Here is a 27045-nt window from a genome sequence, read left to right as displayed (position 1 = left end):
CCCCCAGGTATCACGGGACCTCTTGTCCAAAACTGTTGTGTGGCCACCAAGCCTTGATCTTTGGTGGAAAGTCCTCTGTCCTTTGCAAACTGCCATGGGGATGCCAGGTGTGGGAACTGTATTGCCAACAGCTCTGTTGGCTCTGCTGTGCTGCAAAGACCTTGTGTTGTTGTGTTCTTGGCAGAAAGCCTTCACTGAGATGCCACAACTTGTGGAAGGGTTGTGCTGTGCTGGAGGCCATTCATGGAAAGAGGCGGCGGGGGAGGGGGTGGTGGTGGAAACAAAGTGCCAGCCATTTCTGAGTGAGTCTGTGGGTCACGAATTGGGATAGGACTCATGGAACCAGAGTCACTCTGGATGGAGCCCAGGCTGCTGCCATCAAAACTGGTCATTTTCTTCTTCATTAATTTCCTTTCTTTGGCTCTGCGATTTTGGAACCAGATTTTCACCTGCAGGAGCAAAGTGGGGCGGGGGGGGGGCAAAGAGAGATTCCATTACTTAGCATTGGGAGCCTTAGAGATGAGGGAAGCCCACAGGAATCATTTCTTCTTGACCCAACAGCCCTTAATTAAACTAGCCTTCAGGAAGTAAGTCAAGGGCTGTGTTATGGAGCCAACGGTAAAGATCACCCAAAGAGATCCCTGCAGAGAGAGGTACTTGACTGAGGCACCTTGCTTTGGGCTGCCCTGGATGAAGTCCACCATTCATCCTGTGCTGATGGATCCTTCCAGAGAAAGGAAACTCATTGCTCCCTCTAGGAAGGCCTTGCAAAAGTATTGCACCTTTTCTTACCTAGCCTTTTGAATGAATGAATGAATGAATGAACGAACGAACCCATAGTGAAACACAGGAACGTTATGAAAGAAAAGAGAGTTAAGATCTACTCTATAATTCCATGAACCTTGACTGAATGCCTGCAGATGACATCTTCCACAGTTGGACTGTTTTGACGAGCAACACTGATGCTATTGTCATTGTTAGTGAGATTTCATTGGCACTTAATTTTAGGCAAGGGCTCAGAGAGCTGAGTGATTTCTCTGCTGTGGTGCAGAAGCACATAATGGTTCCAGTGGTGTCTGCAGGCTTATTGCACCAGGAAAAAACCTTCAGTCTAAATGCTTAGATTCGTCTGTATCTTAGTCTGGAGAGTGGCAAGGATGTCTGACTTCCATAACAAATAGAACAGCAAGCGTTCTCATTTGTAAAATATGAAAATTGTCTGCCCAATAAGAGGAGGGATTGCTTTGAATAATTCTGTAAAGGCCCTCTGGAATATTCTCTCCTTGTTTTCCCACCCACTCGCGTGGTTCTCTGCTCTGAACTAGACCGGAACCCTGCCACACGCAGGTAGCTGATGCTCTACCTGTCTCTCAGAAAGTCTCAGGTTTGCAGCAAGTTCAGACTTCCTTCGAATGGTGATATATCTGTTGTAATGAAACTCCTTCTCCAGTTCTAATCGCTGATGATCTGTGTAAACCACACGGTACTTCTCTCTTGTTCTTGTTTTACCTGTTGGAAAAAGAAAGAAATAAAAGAATTAGAAGTTTGCATTTGCTTCTGAAATCTTGGGCCTGCCTAATCTGGGCTTTGGCCAAGCCAAATAAAGAAGGTGCACATATGCTGAAAAATACTAACACACCTGCTTTTGCTTAGTCTCTTTACTAAATAATCGTATAAATAATACGATTTGCATAGCATTCTTATGCTTCAAAAGTGATTTGGAAGAAGTACTTCAGACTTCGTGTGAACCCAGCACCTTGTTGCTCTTCATTAAAGCAGTCCTTCTGTTTTAGGCTTCTGTGCAAGCTAGCAAAAACATGGTGTTGCTTCAAAAGTGACATTTATTGAATGAGTTGATTCCTTAAAACAGTGGCAGCTACTTTCCAGGCCCATGTGGAATTCTGAGAAAAGTTAGGCGGCTTTAAGATATAGCAGAGAGATACTACAGTTGCAAGAGAATCAAAAGTTTTCATCAATCATTTTCAAAGCGCGCACATGCTCACATTGGCTGGATCAGGGTTGAGAAGGCATATTCAAGCATACTTTGGCTTGTTCTTCCTTACCCAAAACTTCCAAAACTGTTAAAAGCTTGCAAAAACATTTGCTAGATCAGCTGCACTTTGGGTTGGATACCAGTTGTGGTGGGCTTCTGCAGACAAGGAAGTAATAGGGTGTGGCCAACAGCAATTTTCACAAGGGCAGCAGAATTTGGGTGGGCAGTCATTTTGGGCTGGAAATATGCGGTGTAACTAGCTATGGATGGATCTGTTCCTTGCATCCTGGCTTGCAAACGTGTTGTATTCTACTCTAATGGTACCTCTGCCTCTTGACTTAACAGTAGTCTTTCTCACACTGATAATCTTCAGATGTGTTAGAGCCCATCTCCAACACATCAGCCAGTATGGTGTCTGGGAATGATGGAGATAGTCCAAAACACCTGAAGGGTCCACCCAAAAATGTGTAATGCGACAAAGCACAACAGGCCAGCTGACCAAAGCCCATTTGGGCACTCATTGAACTTGCCAGACACACTGAATCTTCGTAGGAATTATGCTTGTGTTTCTGAGATTTCCCTTGAATTGCTTGCAGATGGTCCTTGTTGAGTTCAAATTCCATACACACACACAGAGTATATATTTTAAAAGGGCAAGTTGCTGTCCAGTTGAGCTTGTCTCTGATGACTTGATGGAAATACCAATGTCTTTTTCTTGGCAATAATAGGGATGTGACTTTTTATTGTCTTCTTCCAGATTTTTTTTAACTTCTCCATTAGGTTATAGACCCAGGATTTTCTAGTGATCTCTCATCCAAGTCTGAGCCTGCTTAGCTTTTTGAGATCAAAGAGTATGGCCGGGTGCTGGAACCTTGGGACTGAGAATGGAATTCTTCTCCTTAGAATGGTGTTTCTCAACCTCAGTAACTTTCCAGATTCTGGGAGTTGAAGTCCACACATCTTAAGGTTGCTAAGGTTGAGAAACACTGCCTTAGGATAATTGCTGTAACTTGCTACCATGTAACTACTGGACTTACTTTTCATGCTTGCTGCAGTTGTACATTGGAGGAGTGATCTAAACAAATAGGGACCAAGAGATAAATATTGTAAGAGGAGAGAAGATACGTCATTAGTTGGGGTCTCTTGCTTGAAGAACTTGGCAAAATTTCATACCTTTTGAAAGTGACAATAGATGTGAACCTCAGTCTGAAGGACTGCATTAAAGGAATTCCTCGTGGTTCCTATGTCAAAATTACAGGTATCTTTGAGGAAGAGAAACATACTTTGGGAAAAATGGCTGAACCAATAACATCTTAAGGACTTGATTTTGATGTCAGTAATCTTCACAAAGTAGACACAAATATTTTGCCGCTCAGATAGCCTTCTTCTGTTTGGTGTTCTACAGACATAGGCAACTGGTAGAAGCCATGATGATATCATGTATATCATGCCAACATTGCACAAATGACATGATTATGTCTCTTACCCTGAACCAGGGACATTCAGACCTCCAGATCTGGTAGAACTTCAGCTTTTAAAGTCCCAACTGGCTGGAAATTTGCAGAAAATGCCAAGTTGAGGAATGCCCTATTTTGAATCCTAGGATCTATGTTCTCTATACTCGGCACATTTCAGAGAACTTGGTTGGAATTCCACCAAAAAGATATAATTTAAGGAACTGAGGTTTTACTCTGGAAAAAGTAAAGGGCTTACAGTTCTCACTGAAGAATTATGAGTTTCCCAAAAGTCTATATTGCAATTGTTTGCATATTTTTTAGAAAGTCTTATGTTTTGAAAAAAGAGTGTTTTTTCTAAAATCTTCCATCATCTGTGCCATTACTGTATAATAACTCACCACATGTTAAAATTTTGCTGCTGTTTAGAACAGTTATGATCAGGGACGTAGCAATCAGGCGTGTGACTGCTTTACAGTTTGCAAAGGATCAAGTCAGATTTGAAAGGGTTTGACTTGCTGCTTGTCAAAGTACACACAATTACATTCCCGAACACTTCACCCATGAAGTGGATCAGCATCTCTGGTTTTTCTCCTTTCCTCTCTTAAAGTTCTTCATTTTAAAAGCAGATGAACCAGACAGCCATGGAAATAGAGGCTGTGAAATAGGATCTGAGGGTATATTAATGCTAAAAAAAAAACGTTTTTAAAAATGAGATGTTAGAGGTAAGTAGGCAAAGAGAGGGGGCGCCCTGTGCTGGAATGTATAATTGGGATGTGCCAAAGGAGTGGTGGAAGTTCCATTTAAAGAAGTACTTTGTAATCTGTGAGAATCAGGTTGTTGACTCTGAACAAAACAACTCACCAGGTGTTTTAAAACCAGGACCTGTTTTAGGGACACTCAAGTCATTCTAGCTTCACTCTGCTCTTGGGGGAGGGGTGGGGGGATGAGAGCAGGTTTCCCCTTGGCCATAAAATTCACAGAGCATTTTTTTGGAACACAATAAAAGCCAAGTGAGGGGCCTCTTTATTTGCTGTGAAAATCATCAGTCTTTCCGGCAATATAACTGCTAAAGAAACGGAGCAGAAGCCAGGATGCATATCAAAGCCCCCACCCCCCCCAAAGTGTTAAAAGAAGGCCTGTTGCTTGATATGGCAAATCAGCCTCTGGACTCAAGACAATGGAATCAAGGGACAAGGCGGAGCAGGATGAGGGCCCTGGACCTCACAACTAGTTTATAAAGAAAATAAATTAGCATCCAAATTGCCCCTGGTTTTCCCTGTCTTCTCTGCTTGAGCCTAGCTCCTGTTTTACATCAGCCAACATCTTCCTGATCACAGGAATTTGTGAATTTGTCCATGTCTGCAAATCCAGCAGGACAATAAAGAAAGCCGGGTTGTCTTCCCATTTGGGAATTCAACTCTGTTCCAGTTGTGCCCAGGCCAAGGAGCTTCAAAGGATCTTAGGAGAGGCTCACCAACAGCCTTCCCGGTCTGGTGGGCTCCACCAGGATGAGGGAGTAGATTTATATCTCCACCTCTCTGGAGAACCCTAAGTGGAAAGATGAAGCCAAATGGGACAAGGTCTTGAAGGCTGGGGGTGGGGGCATTGTGATCCTAACATCTGGAGGGTGCTAAGTTGGGGAAGGCTAAGCTAAAGGTAGACAAGATTTTGAAAGGAACTGAGAATAATTTTCCTATACCTCCAGAAGGTACAAGTTTTAAGAAGGCTGTTTGGGCATCTTGTATCCATCTCTTTGTCAACATTAATAAAATGATTACGCTGGAAACATTCAAATCTAGCTATGCTTCCTTTTAACCTCCTACTCCAAATGTGATTTAGGCTTCATGTCTTTATTCTCCTGAAACAAAGCTTACTTACATGGGACTCAGCATTTTTGCTTCATAGCTAGATCTCCTTAATCCTTCCCTCAGCTGATTATTCTCAACATTTTTGATGGGTCTCCATCCTGAAAGTGCAGCGTTGTTTTGCTTGTGCCATTTCTTAAAGCATCATATGCATTTGTGATGTTAAATAGTAAACTGGATGTTTTCTCTCTTATTCCTGAGTTGAAGTAACATACTCATGGGGCGCCAACTCCATTCCAATCCATAGAAGCCATGCAAGAGGAGGTGTCCTGAAGAATTGTGTCCTTGATGTGGTATCTTGGTTTTAAAAGGACAGTCCATGAACATTACTATTGTCTCATCTAGCAGCTATTATGCGTTGACTAGTACAGCAAAGCGGAAATGTCTTGCCTGTTGAGCAAGGCCACTGGTTGTCTACCTGTTGCTAAAAGCAACCAGGAAGGCAGTGTGGAGTAGCAGTGAAGACGCTGGGCCCGGTCTGGGTGGAGACTTCCACCCTCAACGGTGAAAACTTACTGGGTGACTTTTGAGCAAGTCAGCCCAAAATGCCTCTCAGAATTGTTGTTATGGGGATAGAAATGAAGGGAAATTCCCCTGTAGGCTACCTTGAGTCACTGGAGGAAAAGCAGAGTAGAAATATAAGAAATGGATGAAGAAATGGATGAAGGATCCTTGGTGCTCTCTGAGCTCGGTGCTCTGCTTGGAGACGTTTCATTACCCAACTAGGGAACAACATCAGTGCTCTGATGATGCATGATGATGATGATGATGATGGATGCACTGATGATGTTCCTTAGTTGGGTAATGAAACATCTCCAAGCAGAGCACCGAGCTCAGAGAGCACCTAGGACTCCACAGTTCAACCCTGAGCTACAGAGATTCTCTTCTGTTGGAAGGGATGAAGACTTGTATGGCATGGAGGTTTCTCAAGGGTGGCCTATTTTTTCTCCTGTCTGAAACTGGACATCTTCAAAGCAGCTTCAGAAGCAAGATAGGTAGAGACTGGATTAAGGGCCTTTGCAGCAGGAGCAACTAAAAAAAAATCAGGATAGCAGCTAAAACTGCACAATCATAGCCCAACCCCTTTTTTACGCAGTCTGTAAAAGGGGCAGGGCTTCTATAGTGAGGCCACAGCAACCATCTTGACCTTTAAAACTTCCCACTCCCCTTCAGATGCCCCTGCTTTTCAGTTATGGCTCTTTTGCTCTGGAATTTGCTTGGCAGAGACATTTAACTGGTTGAGTCATATCTTTTAATTACCAGACACTTTTTAATGCAGCTTTTAATTGCTGCCCTTTAGATGCCTTTTAATGTTTTTGTACACCTGACTGCAGATGATGGTTCTTAGTTTGCGCTGATTTCCTTGGTAATTGTGATTATTTTTATTGTGTTTTATGAATAGTATGATGTCTTGGAAATTTTATCTTAAACTGAAGAATATTTTAAAGTATTTAAAATAAACCAGTCAAAATTAACTTAGATGGGTATTTCCTTCTCTCTCTTGTTTTTATTTCTCAGTCTTAGATAATTCGTAATATTATATTCATATAATTTTAGTATTAATATTTTATCCATGACTTTTTAAACTGAGTGTGGTGGCTAAGATTGCATGGCATTCAAAAAGTGTCAGGCATTTTGGTGCTTGTTGTTTTAGATACATTATCTCAAGATCTGACAACAACCCTATAAGGTAGGGCAGTGCTGAATTTTAAACCCCATTTTGCATGGGTTTTATTCATTTAGAGAATTCTAGAAGCAACTAGAGTAAGACCTGAAAGTGGATTTTTTAGAGCATACTGTTCATTTTTATTTTTTCATCTTTTATCCCACCTTCTGCCTAGTGGGTACATAAGATGACTAACCCCCCCAAATTAAAAAGTGTCACAAACTTTCAGATATATATTTCCCAGGATTATGTCAGATGAAATACAGACACAAGCATTATTGGCTAAGATTATGAACTCCAAAGTGTAAATAATGAGTTTGGCATTTATTTTTTACACATAAATATCTCCATCAACAAGTCATGCAGATATAAGCAATGTATACTGAAGCATTAATGTGTGACTGTTATGGGTATTTTTAGAGAGATCATGGACTGCAATAAAGTCTGTTCTACTCTCTTCTCCTCTCTCATTTTGAGTCATGACTGGGTTTACACATCATGAGGTTTGCTTGGCTTTGGCTTAGTGTGTTGTGTGATTCCAGTTTTGGTGGGTTGAAGGTTCTTAAACAAACCAGCAGCTCAGGTTTATTTAAGAAATCACAATGAGACAAGTCATGTCTGTCAAATCATATCTATTCTATCACACATGCTAAATCTAGAAGCTCTCTTTTAATGCTATGACTTACTCTTTGGCAGGAAAAGGTTCCTGTTGAACTAGAATCAGGCAGGCATCTTTGGCTTGTTCCTTTGCTACACACACGAGAAAAACTTCCTACTCAAAAGATTTACTAGTTGGTATTGTTCACCTGGCCAGTTCCAGAGCTCTTGAGTGAATTATGATGAACAGAAATCAAATCACCATCTGGGCTGGAGGACTGACCCATATGTAGGATCCCAGGCCAGAGAAGATGGGTTTAATTTGTGAAGGTGCTGTTGCTAAAAGCTGGCTACCCATCTTTCTCTTCTAATGTCTTTAAATACTTTTTGTGCATTACAGTCTGCTTTGTGAAGAGGTAATTTGCACTGGACTGGCAGAGAAACTTCCAAAACGGTGGATCCACAATGTTGGATTTGGTGATGGTGTAGGAAAAATTTCAGCAGGCTCACAGAGGTTCCCCAGCCTAGTGTCTTCCAAGAGTCGGACTATAATGCTCAGAATTCACAGAACTGCAATGCTGACTGAGACTGCTGGGAGTTGTAGTCCAACACACCTGGAAGATACCAGTTCAGAGAAGTCTGGTTTAATACTCCAGTGTGGTATAATGGTTCAGGTGTTGGGCCAGGGCTCAAGTTATGGGAACTCACTGGGTGATGCTGAGGCAGCCTCTCTCAGTTGAATCTACCTCACAGGGCTATTTTTACAGAGGTAAAATGGAGATTCCCATTAAGCTGTCTTGAGCTCTTGGTGAAAATATACAAATGGATCATAGAACCATGTCTGAGCTGTAGCCAACCATTAAGCTTATTGGTTTTACCCTCCCAGGGCAATTCAATCCCTAATTCACATTTCTCCAGTTAGACAGGAAACCTTGTCCACCTTCAGCCAACCATCTTCTCAATCCATAATGTGTCAGTGAAATGAATGAATCTCTTTATTCTGGTCTATGATTTGTATGAGTCTCCGTTTCCTCAATTACTATTTCATACTCCTCCATAACTGTGCAAACAGATATCCCACGAATATTAATATTAGTGGGTGATTTACCTGCAAGTACAGAACATTGCTGTTGGCCAACATCATCTCCTACGCCTGCAAATAAACAAATGAGCTACTTCTTGGCCTAGAAATTCCATGCCTGATTCAAGATGGATTTGGGATGAGCTCTGCACCAAAACATATAGTTCAGAGAATGTCTTGGTTTTACCAATCCAGATTCATCTACTCAGGAGCAAGCCTTTAGCCATCTTTCTGCAGCATTGGACGCACCTGGCTCTATTGAGAAAAGACAACCAAGGTGAAAACAGAGCTCAGTGGGAACAATCCAAAGGCAAATCAGAACAAGATGTAGTGGCATCATGAAGTTGTTGTGGGGTTTTTTTATTTAAATGTGTATGCCTCCTGATGAATTTGAGAGCGGGGGAGAGCAAGCAAAGGATTTGAGGAAACGCTTGGCTTTATTGCTCAAGTCCTCTGCCTATACCTAACCCTAACTCTAACCCTACACTTACCCCAGGTTAACAGTGAGCAAAACCTTCTCATCCTATGCCACTGCCTTGTCATTCTTGCTACCTGTCTTTTGTTACCCCACCTCACCCCCCCAATGTGAGTTCTAGAGTTGTGATCCCACCATAGCGGTACCAGTGACAATATGTTAAATTCTCCAGTCTAGCATGGATAAGAAACCAATAGTCTTTACAGATATTCTCCAGATGTGTGGGATTCTCAGTATCCTTAGTTAGCACATCTGAAACACACCAGATTAGGGGAGGTAGAATAAATGAAGTAAGTCCTGGGTTCCAGACAATTTTCTTGGAAGGTGACCAGGAGTGCTTCTCTTCAGTTAGAAATTAGGAATGCCAGGGAGCTTTATGAAGAGACAGCTGGTCCATCCTTAAAAGTTCTCCTGAAATCCACAGCCACTAGGAAAGCTGAGGATGTATTTTCAATCCCTGTCTAGCAGTATTCCCCAGCCTAGTTCCTGACAGAGGAGTTGGGCTGCAAAGTGGCTTTGCAGGGATTTGTAATTCAACATCTGTGGATTGTACCAGGCAACGGAAGACTGACATAGTGCAGTGGTGAAGCCTGAAGAGCATTATTCAGTGGATCATTTGAGCTGATAAAGTTCTCTAGAAGATCCTCCTATGCCACATTCCAGATACGCAGAAACATCTAGGCAGGTGAAACAACAATATATTTACATTTGTTCTGGGAACTCAAGAACTTTACATGAGGAAACGTATACCTATCCTTTTACACTCTCATAATGACCCTGTGAGCTGGCTTGACCTAAGGGTGGAGGAGCAGTTGGCCCACAGTCACTCTGTGAGCTTCATAGTGATAGGGAAACCTGGGTCATAGTTATAGGGAGAGTTGGGTTCTCCCAAGTCCAAATCCAACACCTTAATTCCTGTCACTACTTTGTGGATAAGGCTTCCCTGAAGGAAAAAAAATGGAAAACTTCCAGAAATAATAATTGCATCTCTACTTTCTTTTTAAAAATTGTGATGCAGCCAGCTGGGAATTTGGGAAGTTGTAGTGCCAACATATGTAGAAGCCAACCAGCCAACGGATAAGGCTTCCAGGCTGATGAAGAAAGTGTGAAGGAGCAACTTCTCTGTATGTACATTGGAAGAGTTTGCCTTTCTTTTCTCTTGCTCATAGAAATCATTCCAGATAAGATCTCCAGAAGATCCCGTCTAAGTTTCCCCTGTTGGCATTGGCTTGTCTTTCTGGCAGGTGGGAAAGAGCTTTCTCCTGTGTTGCAGCCTGGCTGAGGAATGCTGTTCCACAGGAATTGGTTTCTCCCCTCTCCCTTCTCTTGCACCCCTAACCAACCTTGGATGATCTTGGAGGAAGCTAAGCATGGCTGGACTGGTTAGTTCTTGGGATCACCAGGAACCAGGCCTTGGCTGGGGAGGCAAAAGCAGAAGGAATGGAAATTGCAGTCCCCCCAGCCCCATGGTTATGTGCTGCAGGAGAAATGCCACAGAAAGGTGGTACATGAACACTTTTGAAGAGAAGCTATCCATTTGAATCCCATCCTTCTCCTCATAGCATCCTGTATCCATATCTTCTTGGTCCACAATAGCCAAAACTCATGATAACCGATTCATTTTACTGCCTTGAATGACAAATACTGTCCATCTAATCATTTGAAATATGGAAGTGGGTCTTGGATGGGACCCTCCTTTTGGGGGGCTGGGAGCAATTGGTTCTCACTGTTCCCACTGAAGTGGCCCTGGCAAAATATGATGGCAAAAGGAAGAGAAAAAAATACTACTAAGCTAATATTTGTGATGGCACTTCACTGTTTCTTAGCTGTTTCTCTGCAGAAATATTTTTTTGTTTCAAGAAAAGTCTGTGGAGTAGGTCAACAGTGTTTGGTAATGGTCACCCTGCCTCAGTAGTCCTGGAAGTCAGTCTGAAACTCTTGAGTCTAACATCTGTCCTCTCACAGTGGAGCAGCTGGCACTGTGGGTGCTAAAAAACCTTCAGAAGCAACTAAGTGACTCAACAAAGCTTGGCCATCTGCCACGTAAGCAACAGGTACTTTAACACACGTCTCCAAACAAGTTATTTTCAAGAAGGTGTTTTGTCATCTTTGAAAAGTCTGCATTTACATCAAAACAATACCTTATGAATGTCCTTGTAGGTCATCATGAGAACTGCCATAATCAACTGCACATTTTTATCATGGCTTGTTGAATAAACCACAGCTCTTTAGCAACACACAATTCACTCTATGCACAGCCCAAACCAAGCAAATCGTATTCTTGCTTAGTGGGTGCATGAATGTTATGCCAAAATGTGCATCCTTCCTCTCTCCAGAAAGATGTGGCACACTTAGAGAAGCGCAGTGGAATGATCCCAGATAATGAATCAGCCCCTCTTCTCCAAAAAGGTGGCTGAGCACTTTTTCTTTTTTAGTTTAGAAAAAAAAGACCCCAAGCCCAGGCTATGACAGAGGTCCATAAAAAGTTGTCTTGCTCCTCCCCATATTAAGACTGGGACGAATTGTCAAAGCAATTTATTGGCAGCTGGGATGAGGACCTGCACAAGAAAGCCCATGTCCCCAGCCTTTGGACCTCATTCCCACCCTACCTCATTTAGGAAGGCTTTGGAAAGAACATTCTGTGTATTCATGGAGGGTAGATAGGTGAGTGGGTCTGAAGAATGGTAAAGCAAGCAGAGCATCCGCAGTTGGAAATGGCAGAGTTCAGATTACTAGGGGAAAGAAGCAGACCATGTTCTAGCTGAGAATCCACCAGCCCTGGCTGAAGAAAGGCAGAGCTTGAAGAGAAAGCATCTAGTCCAAGCAGGTTAGATGCTAAGAGCTTCACTAGAAGTAGCTCTGAGGCCAAAACATGACTACTAATTCCCTGGATTTCCTATTATGAAACAGGGCCCTGTTGTGCATTTATCTGGGTCTGTCCTGAGGAAATTTTCCAGTATTCCAGAGATGAATGGAGGAACAACTCCCTCTCTGGGCTTGTAACCTTCTTATTCAAAGCTCTTTTCTGTCTGCTACAGCACAAAGGTTGGGTCTGGTCAGATGCACAAGGAAATAACCAAATTCTTGTTTATTTGGTTAGATCTACTAGAACAGCCTTCTTCCATCCAGGGCCTTTCAGAGGTCTGGCCCACCAACCTCACCAGCCAGCAATGGGAGCTGTAGTCTCACACTTCTAGAATGCACGAGAGGGAGGAGGCTCTATAAGTCAAACCCTTCTTTTGATGCATCCACACCATGCTAAATGCCGGTTAACAAAACACGACTGCCCTCTTCACATCGTGTGGGCCCAGCCAAACAAACCATCCTTTCCCTTCAAGGAAACGGACTGATGCAAACAAGATGCCAACACAAGGGCCGAACTCCCACAACATAGTGAACCACAAACGATCCAACCCCATTTGAGATTAGCCTAGCATCGTGTGAATCCAGATGTTCTATTGCAGCCTCCTCTGGATGCAATTCCCAGAAACACAAAACCCATACTAGCTGGGAATTCTTGGAGCTGCAGTCTCAAAGAGGCCAGGGAATGCCAAGTCAAGGAAAGGAATTCAGTTATATGGGCAGGCTATGGACTAGACACTGCGCCCTCTCTCTCTCCATCCATCCACCCACCCACCCTTGAGACTATCAATATGGAAAGAGGGCTAAATATATTAGGGATTTCTATATGCCTTTTTTGATAACTTAATTTAAACCAGAGGTTTACTCCTCCTTATCTGCAGATCTCACCATCTTATCCTGTTTGATTAATACAATAGGCTGCAGAGCCACTCTTAAGCACAGGGTGTTCTCTGAAGTAAGACTTGTTTTTCTATTCAGAAGCTCGAGGGGTATGTTTAAATATTCATTTATAAAAGGTTAGGTAAAAACTAAATTGCCTTGAAAATGAGGTCTACCAGTTTTGGTTCATAATCCTGACATAATTGATTGCTTTACAGCTGTGTTTTTCAAATTTGGCCACTTTAAGATGTGTGGACTTCAACTCCCAGTATTCCGCAGCCCCACCAAGTCCACCCATCTTAAAGTTTCCAAGTTTGAAAAATATTGCTTTACAGCAAGGTGACCAGATTGGAAGCTTTGTGGATCTTTTTAAGAACAAAATGAGAAGCTAGGAATGAGAGAAAGATCCAGGTAAAACAGCCTTTGCTAACCTCTTTCTCCCACTCAAATTCCTTCAAATTTCTCTAGAATACCTGCAGATCACTGTGGCCAGAGTTTCCAAACAGGGTAGCTGTGAATTTTGGATATTGTAGTCCAATGCATCTGGAAGGCATCAGTTTGGGAATACCTTTTCAATTGTCAGCCCAGGAATTTGTTTTGAGTACCAGATCTGATCAGAAGTCATTTCCTCTCTCATACCCATACAACCCATTATTTTTAAGCCCAAGCTTTTGATTTCAGCAAAATAATTGAGGGCTGAACGGAAAACTTAAAAAATATATTTTAATAACAGTGACATTTTTGTTATGCAACTGTTAAACAGTTGGGAGCTGAAAAGACTTGAATGTTTTCTAATAATCATGCTGAGGTTCTAATAATCATCCTGAGAGGTCTAGATAAAACAATGGAAACTGGCTCCACCATCTCTTAAGAAGAATAATAGGAAAGTCTTTTTAGCATTCCTAGTCAACATCTGGGAATTCACAAAGCATACTTTGTGCTGAATCAACAGCTATGATTAAATCTTACCTAGTATAGCATGTTATATGAAGACTTGCTGCTAGATGTGTAGAGAGTAATGGAGACATATTAACTTATTTAAATATACTAATATGAAGATATTTAACACCAGATGATGTTACCTACCTTAGCTGGGTCATGAAATGTCTGCAAGAAAACAACCGGGCTCAGAGAGCACCAAGAACTCCACAGCTCATCCCTGAGCTACAGATATTCTCTTCTACTAGTATTTAATGTGTTAATACCAGTATTAATGCAACAGTAACTAATTTTCTCATACCTCTGTTCTAGTTTAGCATCGAGCAAGGTAATTTGCCAGAATGTCTGAGATGCATTTTGTAAAGTCATGTGCAATCTCTTTTTCCTGTCATCTTCGTTAAATCAACTTGTTATTAACGTTCCAGAGGACACTCTGCCAAGAGATCAAAAGTATTTTCTGTGACTCGCATTCTCAGAGGGCGTCTAGCATTCTAAGCCACAGCCCCTTTTATCCCCAGCACCTATTTGAAATGTTAATGGAGGTTGCCCTGAAAGTGAACCTAGGTGATCAGAATCCGCACTGCCCCTGTCCCTCTCCAGATGGGAATCTTTCAACGCATACATTGCCCCTTAAATGCTAGTTTGGTTCTGCTGTCATGCAAATAAATAAAAAAAAAGTGTAAAGTTCACCATTCTGGGGTGATTTCAAGTGCAATGGGCTGATACAGATTCACGGGTATTTAGAGGAAGCAGCATTGAAATAAATGGGATTTCAATGAGGATTTCAGTGTGCCTGTGAGGTAGGAAGAAATAGCGCAAAATCAGACTCCGGAAGCCCCTTTTACGAGTAACAGATTTTATCAAAAAGCATACGCTTTTGAGAGCCACAGCGCACTTCATCAGATGCCTGCTGTAAGTATTATTTAGCTGGTTTGCATTCAAGTCTCAAGCCAACCCAACATTAATAATCAGCATGTCCAAGGCCCTAACTATGCCAACTCTTTCAGGAGTAGACCCCACTCAGTTTGATGGGAATTCTATCCCTTATATTATAAGAGGAGCTGAGGCTGTTTTTTAAATCAACGTCTTCCTCTTTCAGCCCATTTCTCCTTACTTGCCCTTCTTTTTAAATAGAAATATATCATGTGATCATTCGCCAGAAGGACCAGATTGATGTCAGCTGGGACGATAAATCAACGTTGTGGTTCGAAAGCCTGATCAGAAGATGAGAAAAACCCTTTCCAGTTTGGGATAATGTATCCCATTGTTTTCAGAAAGTGGTCAATGTGGGAAAAGGTTACTTGTAACCAGTCACAGATTTCTTGGAGGGGGAGGGAATTTAGGTTGCCAACGTACCTGTTGAAGTAGATTGGACTGTTTTCCTCATCCATTCATAGGAGCCATGCCGCTGACTGAGGGGAGGAGAGCTTGGCTCTGAATTAATTGTGTCTAGAGAGGGTAAAGCCATGGAACCAGCAGGATTCAGGGAACTGTAATCAGCAGAAGTGAAGGAGACCTGTCCAGGAGAAGACCTGTTGATTTGGGTGGAGGTTGCAGTGCTGGAAGGTCCTGGGCCGTAAGCACTCCAGTCCTCCCTTGGCAGCCCGTAATGTGTTCCCCAAGTCCCTGAAGGCTGTCCACGATTATCCATACTTTGGACATGATGGTATCCTATGTAATCTGCGTAGGGTGTGGCAGAAGGAAAATTTTGTGCTGGTAGGTTGCTGCTGCTGCTGCTGCATCGTACAGAACCTGGATACATCCTTGCTTCGTTTTCCAAAATATAACTCACGTAGATGAAGTTCATCCCCTAGCTTTCTCCTGGCCAGGCATCCTGCTCCTTGGGGAGGGGGAGATTTCACACGTCCTCTTCTTTCTCACAATCTCTTTTTCCAGCCCAAGCTTAGACTGGATTTGCAGATGACTCAGGAGGTCTCTTTACAACACATCCTTGACAATAGGATCCCAGGTGCTGGGGTAGCAGTTGACTAAGGTTCTGCCTAATGTCAAAGATAACTGGCTACTCGGAAACGGAAACGACATTTGCATTCAAATGAAGGGTTGGCCATCCTGCAACTCCACCTTACTGTTGGCTCGCAGATTTCTAACAGACCCTTCCCATCCTGGGCCAGGCACGCATTCAGTCTGTTTGTTTTGTGAGTCTTGGAAAAGCCAAAGTACAACTACACACTAAGTCATCATTTCCTTGATTTGGGATTAGCACTGTGTATGAATCCAGCCAATGTGGTTTAATAACCATCGTTTATGGCTTACATTGTAGGAGAGCATCTTCTTTTAAACTTATTCAATAAACCATTATTCATCTCATGGGTGAAGCCAACATTAGTTCCAGTGTATGATAGATATTTACATTAACAAAGAGTAAGGATATTTAATTTTGGATGGATGATGCCCGATGGGGGTTCCTAAGTTGAACTACAATTAATGGAACAGCTAAGCAGTTGAATGAATCCTTTTATGGAAGGCATTTATCTCCAATTTCATGAAAAGATCTCATAAAATTATTTTTTAATGAATGAAATAGGGGAGAATTTAATGTACATGTGGTCGACAAAACATGCGATTAACAAAAACAGAACGAAGTTTTAACATAAAACATTTCATTCTTCAGCTGTTCTGATGTGAATGAATGAATGAATGGCTATAGTAGCTGATTTGTATTTCTCCATGTAGATGAAGAAAAAAATTGCTGGGGTGTAAACTGTTTTGACACTGTTTCTTGATGAGCAACCAAAACATAGTAAGGAGAGATGGAAAAAAATAATAACATCCCTTAAGGATGTGCTATTTAATCAACCTTTGTGAATGACCTGACACTTTTGAGGGAACTCTCTCTTAAAGAGGTGAAAAGTGTTTGAAGATTGCTTTTCTTTAAGCGCCACTCTCAAAGAGCATGTTTGTCTTCTGAATTTAGAGGCACCTCCTTAACTGTGTGGAGGGAATGGATTTGCTGTCTTTTTTTTTTTTTTTTTTAAGAATTCTTACATCAGCTGGTGAAAGCATTTGAATGATTTTAAAGCTGTAGTTTCTAGAATAACCTCCCTGTGTGCAGAATTAATTTGTAGTCTGTACAGGCAGGTCCATTTAAAGTCTCCAAGAAACCAGAAATAAAATGTTTATTCTTCATTCATGTGTGTTATTCCCCCTCTGTCCTTTTTAGTCCATTGAAGTCCAGTAATTGTGAAACCTAAGCTATGGTTTTGCTGTGCTGAATGCAAGACAATGATCCATCTGATCATTTCAAATAACAAATTATACTTTGGGCATTTGTGGGATTTAGTACATCCCCCCTAAAATGTCTCTGTGTGCAGAATAAAGGAATAACTTTCTGGATAGAGTTTCATATTTTGCAGTATAAGCTGTGCTCTTTCATACTGATGTCCTGATCATTTAGATAGAGCATTTTCCTGTCTTTACCAGAAGCTGCCACTGATGTGGATGAGGGATAGGAAAAGTACTTGCTGGATTCACACATTGTATTTAGCTATGGTTTGTTCAATAAGCCACAAAGGAGCTAGGTTCATAAAGCTAAGCCATAAATCCTGATATGTCAGTCACAATGAGTTTGCACAAAATTAAAACTAAACAAACCACATTTTGCCTTACTACAAGGGTGCTGTGTAAATCTAGCCAGTACGTATCAGGACACAAATTACTACACAGTGGAAATGCCAGCTTGGAAGTAGAAATTGAACTGGGAGCTTAATCTGTTTTGTTTAATGTACTTCTCCATCTCTAACCTTGAGTTAACACAAAGTGGATCACCATTTCAGTGCTAGCTTACTCAACTAGGTTGAAATGAGATTTAATAGTTTGTGGCTGGATATGTTGTGGGAACTGTTTAACAGCAGATGGCAATACTTAGCCAAGCAAAGCCATCTTGGTGAGCTGGAGAAATGTGTTGGAAGTTAGCAGTTAGGAAACCAAAATCAGATGGACAGGAATAGAAGGGGGGATGCTTGGTTTGGTAATGGTACTTCTGAAAAAGAGGTTAGAAATGTAGATGTAGTAGTACAAACAGTATCAGTTAGCAGTAATGATGCGGCTGCAAAAAATGGTACGGTAAATGTAATTTGAGGGGACGCGGTGGCGCTGCGGGTTAAACCGCTGAGCTGCTGAACTTGCTGATCGGAAGGTTGGAAAGTCGGCGGTTCGAATCCGCGTGACGGGGTGAGCTCCCGTTGCTAGTCCCAGCTCCTGCCAACGTAGCAGTTCGAAAACATGCACTTGTGAGTCAATTAATAGGTACCGCTTTGGTGGGCAGGTAACGGCATTCCGTTCAGTCATGCTGGCCACATGACCACGGAAGTGTCTACGGACAAACGCCGGCTCTTCGGCTTTGAAACGGAGATGAGCACTGCCCCCTAGAGCCGGACACGACTGGACTTAATGTCAAGGGAAACCTTTACCTTTACCTTAAATGTAATTTGAGACTCTATCAGATGGAGGAGATGCTGATGCTGGTTAGAGTGGAAAGCAAAAGGAAGAGGGGCCGACCAAGGGCAAGGTGGATGGATGACCTTCTACAGCTGACGGACTCGTCCCTGGGGGAGCTGGGGGTGTTGACGGCCGACAGGAAGCTCTGGCGTGGGCTGGTCCATGAAGTCACGAAGAGTCGGAAGCGACTGAACGAATAAACAACAAAATCAACAGAAGTGTAATTTCCAATTTACAGGGATTTCTTATTCCATGTTGTTTTGCCTTGGCCCACACCATCTTGGGTACGCTGTCCATTTCCAGGACCACATTTTAAGAATTCAGAGAATTTGGAACAGGTTTGGAGAAGAGCCATGAGAATGAGAAGGGACTAGAAACTAAGTCCTGCGATGTGAGGTTGGAAGATCAGGGCATGCTTAGCCCTGAGCAAAGATGGCTGAGGGGTCCTTCTCATTGAACATGTGCACAATGGCCACTGTGTAATGGTAACCCTGCTTAAGCCTTCTTGATTTTTGCAAGTCTTGGGGTGGGCAGGGAGAGGGAAAAGGTGTCCTCAGAACTGCATGGGACTGGTGGGCATCCCTTGCTTAAGCATATAGGTTGAACCCTTTATGACAAAATCATGGCGGGGCTTGCTTCATAGAAACTCTACAAACTCTCCACTTTTTTAGTGAAAGAGCTCCGTAGCTTCCTTGTTTGCTGTCATAAATCCACCCAGGTTTCCTTTTCTTTCACAGCCTCTTTGGTAACTAATTTGCTTTGGAAAAAATCCTTGAGAACAACACAATGACCTCTCTCCCTTCCCCCAGGCAGATGTGCCCATAAATCAGCAAAGGAAGAAAGCTGATTTTTTTTTCTTTTACCAGAGCATCAGTTCTGGCCTTCAAGGAACTGCTAGTTTCTAGGATGCTTGTTCAACTTGGGATTCTTTCTTGAACCTTTTCCTACCCCCCTCATTATTTAGACAGAACGAATCTAAAATTCTGTAGCATTGTGGCTTACCGGCTGCTTTTTGGGGTGGGGAGGTGAGAATGCAGCTGATTTGAAATGAATTTCAGCAGTATTTTGTTTCATCCATGGCACAGTCTGTGACCTTTAGGGCTTGGGTGAGGAGAGATTCAAGAAGGTCGCTCTGTGTGGTCATTACATTGTGCAACCAACATACACAACTTGAGTAGAACAGCTTTGGAATCAAACCATCCAGAACTCAAGGGAGATGAGTAGGTTCACCCACTGGCTAAGTCCTGGGTCCCCGTTGTGGCACCTGGGAGTGAAAAGTCTGCCAATGTTGGTTGATCACCACCAGGGTCCATGTCCACCTATTTTTATTTGTTTAAAGATTCTACTAATGAAAACATGAATGGGAAGACAGCAGGCTACCAAATAAAGCATTAGCCTCAACTTAGGCGTGAAAGCCGGCTGGGTGACTTTGGGCCAGTCCCTCTCTCTCAGCCCAACTCACCTCACAGGGTTGTTGTTGTGGGAAAAATAGGAGGAGGAAGAAGCATTAGGTATATTCGCCACCTTAAGTTATTTATAAAAAATAAAAAATAAAGGTGGGATAGAAAATAAAATAAATATTCCAACCATGGCTCTGGACCCCTCAAGTAGACCCCAGAATATAAGAGTTTGAAGGAAAATGCTTTGCTTGGAAACAGGGATAATTCAAGAAGGTAGAAAAACGTTCTGTTAGCTACCCAGAGTCATTGGTTTGAGATGGGTGGCTATATAAATTGAATAAATAAATAAATCCTAGCAGAAGATGGAGAGTAATTAACTGGGTTCCCTTCTGAGAAACACATATTTTGTAACTGGCTACATCCAATGTTGAAACCATTTTGTGAGACTGCCTAAAACATGCTCCCAATATTTCTAATGGACCAAAAAGTTTGAAGAACCTTAGATAAAGCCATATTTGAATTAAACCAGTTTTTGCAATTAAGCCATTTTTGTTGCAATGCTGATACTTCTGGCTAAGCCATACTTTTTAAATCCATGATTTCACAATTGGCTGGGTTCATGGAGGCTTTTCTTTTCTTTTTTCTTTTTCTTTTTGGTGCCTTCAGATCAGTGTTGACTCCTGGTGACTGCCTGGACAGGTCCTTGCAGTTTTCTTGGCAAGATTTCAGAAGTGGTTTGCCATTGCCTCCTTCCCAGGGCTGAGAGAGAGTGACTGGCCCAAGGTCATCCAGCTGCTTTGTGCCTCAGGTGGGACTAGAACTCACAGTCTCCCGGTTTCTAGCCTGATGCCTTAACCACTACCCCAAACTGGCTCTCATGGAGTATGCTAAGACAAAAAAAGAATCCATATTATGGCTTAATGAAATGTATGAATTCTGCCGAAGTGGCCCCAAAGAGAACAGGATATGTGCATAAGAGAAAGAGATAAATCGTGGCCTACAAGCCAGATCACCACTATTCTCAGATTGCATTAAGCACAGTCCTAATAAAATGACCCAATGGCGTGTGATTCCAGCCACTGAAATCAAAATATATTCAAAGGAAGCTTTCCTTGTTTGGGGTTAGACGTTTAAGAGATCTGCAGGAATCTGATTGCCGTTTATGTAACAAAAGCATCCCATTAGAAGCTTCACCCCTAATTTAGTCTGCATAAAGAAAAGCGGAAAAGAGAGGTGGGTAACCAGATAGAGATGTTTGTGTCTAAGGGCCGGGACGCCACAGCTGGGGCTAAACCAACAAAACCAGCAGTCTATCCACAGCTCCTTTAACCTCTGCAGTTGTTTGATCTTACAAATATTATGCATGGAGAACAATACGGTTGTCATAAATTCATGAGCTTATAATGCGGAAAGCGTTCTTCTGCTAGGAAACTTCACAAATCTCAGCAATTGTCGGCTGACCTTCTTTAATTGGCAAAAGCCAGAATGGTGGGTTCGAGAGAGAAGCTTCCTCTCCATTTCTTTCTCATCAGCTGCTCGAGTTAAGTTGTTTAAACAAGGCAACCCTTTAGTCAGTTGGCAACAAAAAATTCTTCAGAGAAACTTGTGGCAGCTTAAAGATAAACCAATTTCTTATCATGAAAGTTCTCCAGCGCCAGAATCCTCAAATGAAGCAAAACCCTGACGTATAACTGCTGATAGGATCCCAGACTTGTTAATCTTTACGTTACCCACACAAAATGCTTTGCTGTTTCTAGTTAAATAGCCATCATTTCTCTGCTCTAGACTGCTGTTTCTCAACCTTTTTTCACCAGTGGCCCCCTTCCAACCTCGTTTTTCTCCTGTGCCCCCCCTCCAGGTCCCATTACTGAATACAGACATGAGACAGTAACTGGTGCCTTTTCTGCTGTCAACAAGACAGTATTTTCAGTATAATACATTTTGCTCCTCTGTGGCCCCTTCAGCATCTGCTGTGGCCCCTCGTTACATGTCTGTGACCTGTGGCCCCCAGCTGGGAACTGCTGCTCTAGAGCAGCCTCTTTCAACTTTTTGACCCCAGAGGAGCCCGTGAAATATTTTCCAGGCCTCGGGGAACCCCAGCACATTCAGGCTCAAATAGAGGCCAGAAGTTACCAAATTATTGTATTTGTTTCATTGGTAGGCCTGTCTAGATGCATTCACAGTAAACTGAACTTAAAGAATGAAACTTACTTCTTCAATGTGAAATTGCTCGAATTTTAAATGACTTTTTAAAATAAATCTTGATCTCTCAGGGAACCCTCTCGCGGTACCCTAATGTTCCATGGAGCCCTGGTTGGGAATCCCTGGTCTAGTTGCTGTGGAAAACAAACAGATAAATATCAAGAATAAACGCACAGCACTGGACAAACAGGTCTGGCAATTGACAGGAGTGAAGTAGTCTTGCTAGGTGGGTTGGCCCACGACTGTGTAAACTTGTCATGTTAAGGCTGTAATGTGGTTGCTTCCGTTTGACTTGGTGGCACCATTTTTGGAAGTGGTCTTAAAACCACTCTTGATCTAGTCATTTTAGAGTTTTTAGAATTGTTTAGGCTACTGTTGGCATAATTTTAATGGTTGTGTTTGTATATAAGTATGTACATATTTTTTCTTTTGCTGTTTCTTTGCTGTAGTTAGTTGGACGATAACTTCAAGATCCCAACAAATCCTAGAAGGCCTTCAGCAAGTCTTAGACTCAATGACAGGTTAGCACAGCTTTACATTCCCATAGTGTTTTACAAATCCTATTATTTATGTCTTTTTATAGCATTCAGTGGACGTGGTGGCGCTGCAGGTTAAACCGCTGAGCTGCTGGGCTTGCCGATCGGAAAGTTGGCAGTTCGAATCCACGTGACGGGGTGAGCTTCCGTTGCTAGTCCCAGCTCCTGCCAACCTAGCAGTTCGAAAACATGCAAATGTGAGTCGATTAATAGGTACCGCTTCGGCGGGCAGGTAACGGCATTCCGTTCAGTCATGCTGGCCACATGACCACGGAGGAAGTGTCTACGGACATATGCCAGCTCTTTGGCTTTGAAACGGAGATGAGCACCGCCCCAGAGTCGGACACGACTGGACTTAATGTCAAGGGAAACCTTTACCTTTTATAGCATTCAGACTATATTGTAATTTTATAGGTCTCTCCTGGGTTTTAATCCCTGTACATTGTAATTTTATGTTAATAATTTTATTTTTACTTTATTTTATACTGTCAATTTGATTTTTTATTTTACTTCTGTTTTAGAGTGGCTTATGTCATTAGTTTTATGCTGGTCTATGACTAAAATAAACAAACAGAATATAAATATGTATTAGGGGTATGCAATTATCTGAGTTTGAGTCCAAAAATGTGTTAAGAAGCATCCTGGGAAAATCAGGACTGAATAGAAGCCATCTATGGCCATTCTGGAGTACATACATACATATATACATACATGTGTGTGTATGTAAATACGCTAGGTAGAAAATAAAAAATAAATATATTTTAAATTCCTTTGTCTATGAAGCCTCTTTTTTTTTAGGCGTCGAATTCTTATTATTCAGTGTGCAATACTCAGCACAACTGCCTTTTGTGTCCAATTCTCACAGGATTCTTTTTGTATTTTCCATCAGATAGTCTTATTTCATACTTATGCATAGATGGTACTAATTATTTTTTAGTACTGTAGTCTGGTATTCAACACTATAATTTTGCACCATTTGCACCTGCTGTTAGATGTGCGATGAGTAAAATCAGTTGTACCTTTCAGACCCCCCCACCCTTCTCCACCTGATTGCAATTGCTCCTTCCCAAAACATTCGCCCATGGAGTGGCCCTAAATAACTTTAATGGCCAGAGGAAGAGAAGAAATTGAATCCCTAGAGAGGTTTCCTAGGCTTTAGAGGTCTTCTACTTCCTTTGTGGCATCTGGCAACAGTTACTGATGGAGGCAGGGATGCAGTAGATGAGACCATTATGTGATTCAAGGAACAGGTCCACGTTAATAAGGCCACTTTCTTCAACGTGCCGCCCTGCAGGTGGGTTGGACCTTCCTGCCTCTCCCATCACCCCAGCCAGTCCAGCTCAATTGGAGAGGGCCAAGTTGGAGAAGACCAGATTAAGGTGACTCTACCCACTTGTCTTGGTTCTCCACTTGAGTTTCTTTCTTATGCCTGTTAGTTCTTTATTTTGCTAGGTCTCCTCAGGACAGGATGGTCCAGATAGGGAGTTTCAGCTGGAACGAACAACAGAAAGAGAGCCATTTTTAACCTCCCCCTGCAGTGCAGACCCTTTCTCCTGCAGCTTGGACTATGTCCAACTGACTCTGGGGTCAAACTGCGTTAATGTAAGTCATCGGTGCACAACTTATATTTTGAGGCTTCAGATGTCCCTTCCCAGATTTGAGTGCATTGAATTCAGTGGCAGCTGAGGGGTAATTTTAGCATGGGGCAAATGGGAAAATTTGGAAATATAAGGAGAAGAATAGCTCACTTTTTTGTCTTGGCCATCCCATTGTTTTAATCTTGCATACTATTCAAGGCCCAAATATAGTTCTTGGCCTAAAAAGGGTTATATACCTTGATGTAGAAGATATCGCTCGATTGATTGATTGATTGATTATGAAGTCGTTGTTGACTCCTAAACACATAGATAGATTTTCTCCATGATGATCTGTCCTTGACCTGGTCTTTCAGCTCTTCCAATGGTGCCCCCGTCACCACTGTATCTGACTCCATCCATCTTGCTGCTGGTTCTCCTATTCTCTTTCCTTCCACCTTTCCCAGCATCAGAGCCTCCTCCAGAGAGCTAGATCTTCACACGTGTCCAAAGTAGGATAATATGAGCCTGACATAGCCCCATTACATATATTGTAATAATATATAGCCTGATTATGCTATATTATTATATTAGGCCTTTTTCAATTCCCAATAGTTCTTCTTTGATTAGCTACAGCCATCCAGAGTCTCAGGCAGAGGTTTCTCCCCACCATCTCCAACCCAGGCACTGAAATGCCACCAGCAGAATACATTCATTTACAAACTGCATTAAATCATAGCTTCTTTAACCATGGTTTCCTGAATCACAATTCCCTAGGTTCATATCACACGCAAGGCTGTAACCCACTGCTTATAAACCCCCGTGGCTAGGCTCACACAATAAGCTAAACCAAGAACACCAGATGGTGTGATGTAGACACCAGACCTCTGTGCATCCCTGGTGAATGGGAGATAGAAACAATCAGGATGGTTCACAGATGCTAATACAGGCTTGGTTTGAGGATACTGTAGTGTGGATCTGTTTTTGAGACCACTCAGAAGCTTCGCTTGGTCCAGAAGACAGTGGCCTGGGGGTTGCTTGGTGCACATCACCATAAGCACACATCAAACGTGTGCCATGGCCCCTTCATTGGCTTCCTCTTGGCTTGCATTTTACAGGGATGCAGTGGCGCTGCGGGTTAAACCGCTGAGCTGCTGAGCTTGCCGATCGGAAGGTCGGCGGTTCGAATCCGCATGACGGGGTGAGCTCCCGTGTCTAGTCCCAGCTCCTGCCAACCTAGCGGTTCAAAAACATGCAAATGTGAGTTGATTAATAGGCACCGCTTCGGCGGGCAGGTAACGGCGTTCTGTGTAGTCATGCCGGCCACATGACCACGGAAGTGTCTTCGGACAAACGCCGGCTCTTCGGCTTTGAAACAGAGTTGAGCACCGCCCCCTAGAGTCGGACACGGCTGGACTTCATGTCAAGGGAAATCTTTACCTTTAACCTATAAAGCCATATATGGCTTGCATCAAGATATCTGCAGCACTACCTTCTCCTGCGGGAATTGACCAGCCCGATTCATGCGTCTTGGGAGGAGCCTTTCAGGGTCCCTCGCTCTTCCAAAGCGACAGGGCCTCAGGCTGTTTCCCAGTGGCCTCTCTAGGCTGGGGGACCCCGTGGAATTAATCCCTTATCCTGCATTGTGAAGCTTTCAAAAGTTGCTGAAGACTGAATTGTTTTGGAGGGCTTATGGCACTTAGGTTGACACCAGGGAATGCTGGCTTGATTAATGACGGTCATGGGTTTGGTTTTAGAATTCATCTAATGTGCTTTAAAAAAAAAGAACTGTGGACAGTTTATTACATGGGTTATATGCCTCTGTAAAGCGTCAAGAGTCTGGTTGATTGTGACAGGAATAAATGGGATAACTAAATAACAAACACGAACCCACTCAAAAACCCCAACTTACAGACTAGTGTCATGTGGGAATGGAATACTACGGCTTGTACAACCAACAGAGGTAAAACAAATGAAAGTTCAACACAACGTATAACAAATTCTGCGGAAGGCATGACCATTTCCATTTCTGAGCAGTCCTCTGCAAGCAGCAGCAATGTTACAGCTTTCAAGTATTTTACTTTTGATGAAGAAGGTTTTGCAGAAGAAGAAAAATACGGGTATCGTTCACCATCTTGAAAGAACCAGCGGGCATCGAAGTCCAAGCCTTTTTCCTGTAAACCCCTGATTTTTCCATGCTTTGCTTGGGTTCATCTTTCATGTTTGTGAAGCAATGGGGGCACCTAGTGGCCCCCCTGAGCATTGCAGGAGCCACACCCATGTATGTCTTAATCCTACTCAGCTTTGGGATCTGCGCTTGGCATTTCCAGCAGTTCGGACACAGTTCCTGGGATTTCCAACCAGTTGTGTGATGCACCTGGAAGGCACCAGATCGACTTCTTGAGGAATTTTATCTCTGTGAAACTTTCCAGTACAAGCTGACCTGCATCTTCTGCCCGCTTCTGCCTTTTAATAAAACTGTTTAGTTGGAAAAGGTGCTGCCGGACGCCTCCTAATTTTTTTCCCACCATAGACTAACACAGCTCCCCTCCTACAGTGCCACCGTAATGATTTAACACATCCACCAAAATGTATGTGCGTGTGTATGAAAACACTTTAAAATGTTTTTGTGCATTTTTACAATAACTTTATTAAATTTTAAACAAGAAAGGTTATCATGTCTATGCTGTAAACAGTACATTGTAATTTACCAATACAGTAAGATAGAAAATCAAGCACATGCATTTGGGTGTGCCTTTCATGCTTTGTCCCACATGAAAATGTTTTATCTTTGGGGAGGGAGGAACCACTGTGGAGAGTCATGGGCTGAGAAACCAGGCTGTGATTTCAAGCCCTAAGAGGAAGGACCAGTGAATCTGATGGTAGAAGAAGCAATCTTAGAAGTGCCAAAAGCTTCCATTCAACGTAGACTTGGGCACAAATGGCCTTTTCAAATTCTTCTCTAAATTTGTGGGCAGAGCAATGGCTGGGCAGAGTGGATGGTTTTGCAGACTTTATCCAGAGGAAGGAGACATTCTCCAGCAACTCTTTAATGATGACA

General features: G+C 42.6%; 1 protein-coding gene across 1 annotated transcript; it reads right to left on the bottom strand.

The window, feature by feature from the left end:
• LOC134504297 (homeobox protein CDX-4-like) lies at positions 1-15606 on the bottom strand. The gene is made up of 3 exons (XM_063313437.1): positions 15171-15606; positions 1364-1509; positions 1-449 (listed from the first exon to the last, which is right to left on the bottom strand). The coding sequence occupies exons 1-3, from the start codon at positions 15574-15576 to the stop codon at positions 192-194; spliced, it is 810 nt and encodes a 269-aa protein (XP_063169507.1). The 5' UTR covers positions 15577-15606; the 3' UTR covers positions 1-191.
• Between the last annotated feature and the right edge of the window lie 11439 nt (positions 15607-27045).

The sequence above is a fragment of the Candoia aspera genome, chromosome 12 (genome assembly GCF_035149785.1).
Source record: "Candoia aspera isolate rCanAsp1 chromosome 12, rCanAsp1.hap2, whole genome shotgun sequence".
In the NCBI taxonomy this organism is placed as follows: domain Eukaryota; kingdom Metazoa; phylum Chordata; class Lepidosauria; order Squamata; family Boidae; genus Candoia; species Candoia aspera.
The sequence above is the reverse complement of the archived record's forward strand: the minus strand, read 5'-3'. Positions and strand labels throughout refer to the sequence as shown.

Coding starts and splice junctions, on each gene's coding strand:
- LOC134504297 (XM_063313437.1), bottom strand. CDS start 15,576: ATGTATCCAGGTTCTGTACGATGCAGCAGCAGCAGCAGCAACCTACCA. Junction 1,510..15,170: donor AGTCCAATCTACTTCAACAG/GTACGTTGGCAA, acceptor TTTTTCCAACAG/GTAAAACAAGAACAAGAGAG. Junction 450..1,363: donor TGAGACTTTCTGAGAGACAG/GTAGAGCATCAG, acceptor TTGCTCCTGCAG/GTGAAAATCTGGTTCCAAAA.